At 63.6% G+C, this 8,661-nt stretch overlaps 1 protein-coding gene across 1 annotated transcript; it reads right to left on the bottom strand.

Moving 5' to 3' along the window:
• Window positions 1-1,074: 1,074 nt before the first annotated feature.
• Window positions 1,075-6,992, bottom strand: NFKB2 (nuclear factor kappa B subunit 2; the record flags this gene model as incomplete). The annotated part of the gene is made up of 23 exons (XM_079535898.1): window positions 1,075-1,196; window positions 1,271-1,382; window positions 1,452-1,624; window positions 1,721-1,790; window positions 1,980-2,194; window positions 2,273-2,375; window positions 2,463-2,632; window positions 2,718-2,925; window positions 3,101-3,215; window positions 3,295-3,430; window positions 3,526-3,711; window positions 3,786-3,902; window positions 3,986-4,124; window positions 4,222-4,307; window positions 4,423-4,527; window positions 4,704-4,862; window positions 4,950-5,056; window positions 5,337-5,488; window positions 5,620-5,718; window positions 5,818-5,858; window positions 6,027-6,105; window positions 6,349-6,459; window positions 6,948-6,992. 23 exons carry the CDS (start codon window positions 6,990-6,992, stop codon window positions 1,075-1,077), a joined length of 2,850 nt encoding a protein of 949 aa, XP_079392024.1.
• Between the last annotated feature and the right edge of the window lie 1,669 nt (window positions 6,993-8,661).

The following is an 8,661-nucleotide window of genomic DNA, read 5'->3' as shown; positions in this document are numbered from 1 at the left end:
CCTGTAGACCGTGCACTTCTAGGGGGGAAATGTTTTTACATGGACTCAAAGGAGGATGCAGAACCCCCCCAGACAGTGAGCTGAGCATCACTGGTGTGCTGTGAGCCCCCACCCTGCACCAGCAGCCCTCCTGCAGAGCCCTGAGCTGAGCAGCATTGCCTACATGCTGGCTCTTTGCGAATGTGGGCACAGCTCTGCAGTCTGGATGTGGCCCTGGGCCCTGCCTGGATGTGCATTGGGCAGAGGTGGGTATGGGGAGGGGGATGGAGAGAAGGGGGCTTTCCTTCCAGTGCCACTTCTCCAAAGCATCACAAGGGCCTTGGAGGATGCAAAGCTGAGTGCCGCTCCAATAAGAGGAGGAGGAGCAGAGGCTGGAGAGCCTGCTCTTTGGCTGCAGGCTCTCGGTTCCCAGGCATGCCCACAGGGTGAGCATGGCTGGGAGGACGCTTGGAGCAAACACTGGTGCTCACGTAGCCGCAGGAGCACTGGAGGCAGATGGCAGGCACTGGGGCTGGAGAAGGGCTAGGGGCTGCCGCTGCTCCTGGTGTGTGGGACCTCGCCAGTTTCAGCACTATGCGAATGTGTCAAACTTTTTATTCTGCTCTTTTGAGTCTATTGCAAAAAAAAAAAAAAAAAAAAGAAAAAAAAAGAAAAAAATAATTCCACCCTTGCCCCAGGTGGCTCAGGGGGAGAAAAACCTTTGTACAGCTTCTTCTGTCGGTTACTGAAGTAAAACTTGCTCTTCAGTTCTTGGTGTGTTGTGGTTTTTCCCCAGGCAGCCCAGAAGCGGTACCGGGGACAGCACAGGCACTTGGGGCGATGCTGAGGGGGCATGGGCTGGCTGCTCTCCCTGTGTCTCTCGGGGCCGGGGCAGACACAGAGGGCTGAGGCTAATGGAAACTGTGTCCCTTTTATTCACCAGGTGTGGGACCATTAAATAAGAGCAGAGTGGGGCTTGGCACGCTGTGTCCCAGCCCTCAGCAGCAGGGCAGCCGGGCTGCAGTGCAGCCCCCAGTCCAGAAGGCACTTGTGTGGGAGAGGCAGGGTGGGGGGCAGCGTGGCCCCCCCGGCCCCTCAGTGCACCTGCTGCTGCTGACTGTGGGGCAGTTCGCCCTCTGGCACTGGCCTCGGCTTCAGGGCGGCCACCTGCTCCTCCTCCACCGACTCGCTCCCATAGGCACTGTCTTCCTTGACCTCTGCAAGGCAAACCCAGGGCCATCAGCTGGAAGGGCTGAGGGCAGTGAGGCCCTCCCATCCCCCAGTCCCACACCTGTGCTCTGCAGCTTCTCCAGCGGCTCAGGTTTGCGCAGCATTCTGACAGCCCCGTGCAGCCCCATGGAGTCCAGCGCCTCCAGCAGCCCCCCAAGGCTGCCCCCGGCCAGCTGCAGGGAGAACACGGTGAGCAGAGGACACATAGAGGGGACAGCACAGGGACAGGGCCTGGCACCGACCTCATAGCTGCGCAGCAGGCTGACGCTGGGTGAAGGGGTGTCCTTGTAGGTCTCCACCAGGCTGCAGAGCCCCAGCCTCTTGGCCAGCTCCATCCAGTCTGACCCGCTGCTGTCCTGGTTCAGCAGCTGCTCCAGCCCCTGAAGCGCATCACCATCCAGAGACAGCACATTCCCTGTGGGGACATGTACCCCTGTCACACACCATCTGTCCCTGTTGCTGTGGGGGCAGAGAGTTGCCAGCCCTGCTGTGCATGCAGCAGGCTGCTCACCTGGCCGGGGGGCGGTGGGCAGCTCAGTATCAGGGCATAGCTGGGAGGCCTGCAGCAAGATGTCCCGCACCTGCAGCGCACATGAAGGGATGTGAGCACTGCCCCAAGCGCCAGTCAACACTCCCCAGCACCCCACAGGGCCTGCAACATGGAGGGGCACCAGGCTGGTGCCAGCCCTGGCAGAGCTCCTGGCTTGGCTTTGCCCCCACACCTCCTGGAGACCCCACCCCACGGCCCCCACCTGTGCATCTCCACACACCTTCTGGCTCCGGGTCAGGTCCAGAGCTGTGTGGCAGCGGCGCTGCCGAGGCCCTGTCTCCCCCTGCTCCTCCTCAGGGGTGGGATGGGGGCTTGGGGCTGGCTCCCCCAGCTCCATTGCCTGCTCCTGCTCCTCGGGGTCGCCATCCGTGTCGCTGCTGGCCTCTGACGAGGAGGGGCTGATGGGCTCGTCGTTCTCACGCTGCACATCTGCCCCTGTCAGAAGGTCTGGGCTGAGCCCCGAGGGCAGGGGTTGCTCGAGGCACTCAGCAGCAGGGCATGGCTGCAGCTTACCTGCTTTGAGCAGCAGTTTGGTGAGGGTTGGGGAGCCCAGGCCGGCAGCCAGGTGCAGGGGGGTGTTACCAGCAAAGGTCCGGCTGTTGACATTTGCTCCCAGCTGCAGAAAAAAGTGTGAGGCCATGAAGAGGGGGCCCTGCCTCCACCTCCGCCCCCATCCCGTGGAGTGGAACCAGCTCCTACCTACCTTCTTCACCAGGTGCGTGGCCATGTTGAGGTTCTCCATCTCCACAGCCAGGTGCAGTGGGGTCCTGCCGCCCTGCCTCTCCACGCCGTTCACATCCGCGCCCTTCCTGACCAGCAGGTCCAAGCAGGCTGGGCTCTTCGCCTTCACAGCCAGGTGTACGGGCAGGAGACCTGTGGCAGTGGCACCAGCTCAGCACCCTGCTGTGGCACCGGGGCCCTTCTCCAGCGTGGCCCCTTCCCTCCCCACTCCGCTCACCGTGGAAGTTGGGCAAGCACAGCAGGTAGGGGGTGGCAGAGCCCAGGTGGGCCAGCAGCGTCCGCAGCATCTCCTCATCACCTGTCTGCAGTGCCAGGTGCAGCAGGGAGTTGCCGTAGCGGTCCAGCAGGGTGGGGTTGGCGTGGGCTTGCAGCAGGAGCTGCACCACCTGCGGCTGCTTGGTGATGACTGCCAGGTGCAGCGGTGTCTGTGGGACAGAGGCATCATCACAGCAACAAGCCTGTCCCAGCACAGCCCTGACTCCTCATGCATGGCATCGGGATGGGGCAGCTGCAGCCCCAGGTCTGGACACAGGAGCAAGGCTCCCTCCCACCCCAGCCCTTCTCTGTGACAATGTGACAGTGCTGACCAGGAACGCATACCTGCTGCAGATTGTTGGTGATGTTAATGATCTGCTGGCTAGGGATGCTGACCACCACCTCAATTAGCTGCTTGATCACAGCCGTCTGCTCATGGATGATGGCGAGATGCAAGGGCCTGCAGAAGAGGACAGCCCTCACATCAGCTCCACGGCCACAGGTCTCCCCCCTGGTTGCTCCCTGCTCCAAGCACTCACGTGTCCCCATTCTCATCTTGTGAGGCTACCAGGTGTCTCTGCACAGCCAGCAGCATGCGGGGGTCGGCAGTAACTGAGTAGTCCAGCAGGGCATGGGCGTTGCGGCGTGCCAGCAGCCACAGGTGGCACAGGTGGGCTGCAGGGCAAGGCAGGACATCAGCCCCAGAGGGCTCTGGGTCCCACACCCCCGCTGGCCCCCCTGGGTACAGCCTCCAGCCCGAACCCTCATACCATGCCGCTGCAGCTCCCTGCAGTAGTTGCTTTCTGTAGGCACCTCTCTGTCACCTCCATCCCCACTCTCGTTGGGGGCCTTCATCTGCACACCACCCTGGTACCCTCCCCCTACAGGGTGCGGGCTGGAGGAGTAGAGGTTGTTGTATCCCAGTCCGGATGAATAAGGGAAGCTGAGGTTACCACCTGTGGAGCAAAGGCCAGGTCAGGGCCAGGTCAGGCCAGGCTGGCAGCACAGGGTGCAGGACGTTCCCACTCACCTCCTCCTGCCCCAAAGCCCCCAGCACCGCCGGCACCCCCCATGTGTGAGCCCCCGCCGAAGTGCTGAGGAAACTGAGGCAGCACCTTCTTGCGCTTCCGCTCCACCTCCTCTTTATCTGCAGGGAGAGACGGGGAGGGGGGTGAGGGGCAGGGGAGCAGCCCAGCCACAGGGCCGGGAGCCCCGTCCCGCAGCACTCACCCTCCACCACAGGGTAATAGGTGAACTGCTTGGAGTCGCTGACATCCCCCCCGCGCTTCCGCTTCAGTTGCAGGAACACGGTGACAGGACGGTCAATTTTGGGCTTGTGGTAGGGGGGCGTGCGGAAGACGATGGCGTACTGCGGACAGGAGGACAGCGCTGGGCCCTGCTCTGGCCTGCAACCTGACATGGGCCTGCCCACCCCACAGGCACCCACTCGCGCCATCCCCCTGCACCTGCTTGTGTACGTCCGTGGGGGAGAAGTCCCCAAAGGCCTGCCAGCCGTTCTCGTCGTCCTCGTAGAACCGCACCTCGATGTCATCTGGGGAGGAAAGGGACTCTGGGCACCGCCTGCCCTGCTGCCTGGCTGCAGGGACACAGCCACGGGGCTCACGTCTGCTTGGCTGCAGCCCGTGTGGAGAGCTGCAGCCTTTTACCTTTCTGCACCTTGTCGCACAGCAGGTAGACCTCGTCCCCACCCCGCACCGAGCCTGCAGTCTTGTCCATCCGCGAGATCTTGAGATTGGAAGCACCAGGGGACTCTGTGGGGCCAGGAAGTGTCAGGAGCCCCGCAGAGCACTAGGAGCCCAGGGAGGCCAAAACGGAGCCACTCACATGCTCGGTTAACACCCAGCTGGGAGCAGCACACCCAGAGCACCGTAACCCCATGCAGGGCGGCCCTCCCCCCATGTCCCCGCCACAGCAGCCCCATGCTCACTGCTGTCATGGATGGGGTCAGAGATGACTGGCTGCAGTGCTAGAGTGAAGTTTCCACTGCTGTCACGGAGGTAAGCGGTGAAGCGCAGCCGCACGATACTCAGGTCCATCACCTTCTTCAGCTCCTTGGCCTCCAGCTCGATCTCACGCAGCTCAGCTTCTGCAGGGGAGGTACCGTCAGACACTCTGTGCCCAGCAGCTGCCCCACGCTGTATGGCCCCACCACCCCAACCCACACCGCCCTCACCTGTCAGCAACCCGTTTGTGTTGCGCGTCTTCTGCTTCTTCAGCTTCTCCTTCATGATCTCCATCATGTTCTTCTTGGTGACATGGAGCACTCCCAGGTTGCTGAACCTGCCCAGGAGAGCCCACAGTTAGCACAGAGCCAAGCAGCAGCAGACAGTGGCATGGCACGGGGGGCAGTGGTGCACAGCCACGGCGAGAGAGGAGCCCAGAAGAGAGGACCCCAACAGCCACAGTGGGGACTTGCAGGGCTGGAGGGGATGTAAATGGAAGCCGGTTGGGCCAGCACAGGGGTTGCATTTATGGGACCTACAGGGAACTCTGCGCAGCAAGAGAGCGCACACAGCTCCCGCCCCACTCCCGCAGATCTCAGAAAACGCCCCACACGCACTGTGCCGTCATGTCTTTGGGCCCCACGACGGCGACGCAGTTGCCGGCCTCGGTGCACTGCTTGCCCACCAGGCTGTGCGCATGCACACGCGGAGGGTCGCTGTGTGTCACCAGGTCCACCTCGATGCGCGCTATCCCTTCATAGTTGCAGATCTGCGGGGAGGAGGGAGCTGAGGCACAAAGTCGGACCTGGGGCTCCTTAGATCCTTGGCTCACGTACTCCCTCCTCCGAGCATCATCCCAACCCATGTGCACTCCCAGGGCCACGGCAGCACAGCACTCACCTTGACAGTAGGATAAGTCTTGTGTCCCTTCTCGCTGGAGGCTCCTGGCAGCCCCCCATGCGAAGGGCCTTCGCAGCCATACCGAAATCGAAAGCCCCGCTGCAGAAAGCAAAGTGGAGCTCAGCCTGACGGCAGCACTGAGAATGTGCCCTGCGGCAGTGACAGCTCCGCCTGCTCTCGCCCGTGTGCCATCCTCACCTGCTTTGGCTGCTCAATGATCACCAGGTAGGGGCCGACTGCTGGAGGGCAAAGAGGAGAGGTGCCGGTGAAGCCCAGCAGACAGGGTGCAGCGGGGTCAGGCGGCACAGCCCCACTCTGGAGCGCAGGGCTGGGCTCCCAGCCAGCCCACATTGGGGACAGGGGAACATGGGGCCGCTGCGAGCCACCCAAGGGGACGCAGCCCTTACCTGTCTCCATCAGGGGCTCCTTCTGCTCCACCATGTGGGAGCCAAAGCTGAAGTCGTCGTAGTCAATCCCATCCAGGCACTGGGAGGGGAGAGCAGCATGAGCTGCAGGGCTGAGCCCCCAGGCCAGGAGCAGACCCCCACGTACCTCCCCACCTCTCAGGGATGAGGGGCAGCAGGCACAGAAAGCCCACCTCGTCCCCGGGGTCTGCCGCTGACCCCCACCCGAGCAGAGGGACAGACGGGCAGACCGACAGGCAACCAGACGACACGCATACACCCAAGCAGACAGACAGCACCCCGCGAGACCCCCGGCCGCACTCACGGGCTGGAAGTGCTCGTCCATGTCGCTGCGGGGCCGGCCGCCGGCCTGCGGGAAGAGCGGGCGCTGAGCGGGGCCGGCGGCGGCAGGAAGGCACGCCGCTCCGGAAAGTCCCTAGAAACCCCGCGGAGCCGGGAAATGACGGCCCCGCGCGTCACCGCCCCGCCCCACCCCGCCGGCTCGGCACGGCCCCGCGGCAACCAGCGGCGGGAGGGCGGCGCGGGGCGGGGGCGGCGCGGGGGTTCGGACGCGGGGCGAGCCGCTTCCATCCCTCCCGAAACACCCGGGGAGTTTTGGGCCCGGAGCGGGAGGATCGCAATCAGTCAGCGGCGGGGCCCCGCGGGGGCAGCCCCGGGAGGACTGGAAATCCCGGCGGCACCTCCGGTGCACGGCCCCGCACCCGGGGGGACGCTCCGCCCGCGGCTCACGGCGCAGCCCCGCGGCGCGTCCCGGGCAGGGCAAGGAGCGGCCGTCCCGCCGCCGCGCCGGTTCCGCGTAAGGGCGGCCCTCCGTCCTCCCCTTCGAGGGGCCGCGGGCAGCGTCTGCCGCCCGCGTTCCCGTCCCTCCTTCCCGCTCTCCCAGCGCCCGCATCCTCGGCTCACCGTGCCGGAGGCGGCCGGCCGCAGCAGCCCGTCCAGCCCCAGCATCGCCGCGTCAGGGTTTGCCGCAGGGAATCGCCACGGAGCTCGGGTAGAGGGCAAGGTCAGGGCAGCGCAGGGTGAGCTCGCTTCCTCCACATCCCTTCTCTTCGCTGAGCAAGGAAGGAAAAAAATATATATATCAGAGTCTGCCGTGCCCTCATACCATGATTTTCTGAATCAGTGGCCGCTGCAGGTCCCGCTTGGGGGATTTTGGGTGTGTGGGAGACAGGGGAAGGATGGGGATTGTTCAGCTCGTGCGTGACTCATGTTCTTCGGAAGCTGAAAAGCACTTCTTCCAGGAGATTCTCCAGCTCCTTGGGCCCCTAGGGGCTGCCCTGTGCCCCCGCCCGCAGGTGCAGCCAAGGCAGTGTCTGAGCCTAGGTGTGGGGCCGGAGGACCTTCCTCGGGCTGTTCCCAGAGCCCAAGAGCACAGCACGTTCTTGGCCCTGCACTGGTGGGGAGCACTGCACCTGCTTGGGATCCAGTCCCTGCACCCCCAGCCCCCAGAGCTGTTGGCATGGATGTCATAGGAAGGGAAGAATATCTCTGCACCACAGCTATAGCGGGACAGCCCCTCACTCTGCCCAATGAGCCCTTGGGAAGGGCCCACTGTGTCCTTCACAAGCAGCAGCTCCCCTTTCTCTATTCCTTCCTGAGGGGTTTTCACAGCTTCCTCAGCACTGCCCTTGTTGCAGCACACAGCATAACAAGGGCACATCACAGGGTAGCATCTGCCCTCTGGCCAGCCCACACCTTGCTCCAGAGGTTTCCCTTCCCTGTGTCCATGTATCAGGGGAAGCTGGAACACCTGTCTTATAAGCAGGGCCAGGGACAGCTTTGTTTCCTTGTTCCTGGAAGCCACACGACTCAGCCCCGCTCTCAGGCCAGGGGCTGTCTTCCTCACCAAGCAGCAGCCCTATACCAGCAAGGAGGCCCCAATCCCTCCCTGCACGGCCCCAGGGGAGCGCACTTCCCTCCTGCCCTGTATCTTCAGGCCTTCTCACAGCTCAGGTGCTAGGGCCTGCTACTGCCTCTAGTGCAGCCATGCTCTCGTGCCCACAGCCTCCTGAACGTGACCCATCAATGCAGGTGCTGTTCTCTTCCCTCCTGTAACAGCTGCTGAGCTGGTTCCCTGCAGGCAGGAGGATAGCTCCATGTCCGTCAGTCTGTCTGCCAACAGGATGTGCAGCAGCCCCAGGGAGCTGCTCCAGGAGCACAGGATGCAGCAGGAGCACTCCAACCCACGCTGGCATACAGGCATCGTGCTGCAGCCCCCCCCGGGCTGCTCCTCTGCCATTTTGCACCCCAGGAGCCTGCCAAAGCCGTGAATCACAGCCTTAAATTCCCAACCTCGTGCTTTCTGCACAACTCCAGGCTCTGTTCTGTCGCGGCTATGGGCATCGATGGCCACTAGACTCCCAGCCCACTGCCCACTTCTAGCACGGATCCACTGAGGGCAGTCCTCCCATCACAGCTGACTTCGTTTGGGCAAACTCTGGCCACGCTCCGATCAGCTACATCTCTCCTGTTGCCGTGTGCCCGCGCAGCCCCCAGAAGCCCCTCTCGTTCCCTGTCTCCATCCCGGTCCCCGCATCACCCACATCACCACTACAGCATCGGCCTCAGGGCAGCTTTAGGGCAGCCCTGCAGGGCCCTTCGCCGCGCAGCTGCACCC

Source organism: Tetrao urogallus (genome assembly GCF_951394365.1).
Source record: "Tetrao urogallus genome assembly, chromosome: 5".
Classification (NCBI taxonomy): domain Eukaryota; kingdom Metazoa; phylum Chordata; class Aves; order Galliformes; family Phasianidae; genus Tetrao; species Tetrao urogallus.
Note: the sequence above shows the minus strand (reverse complement) of the source record. Positions and strands in the feature narration are given on the sequence as shown.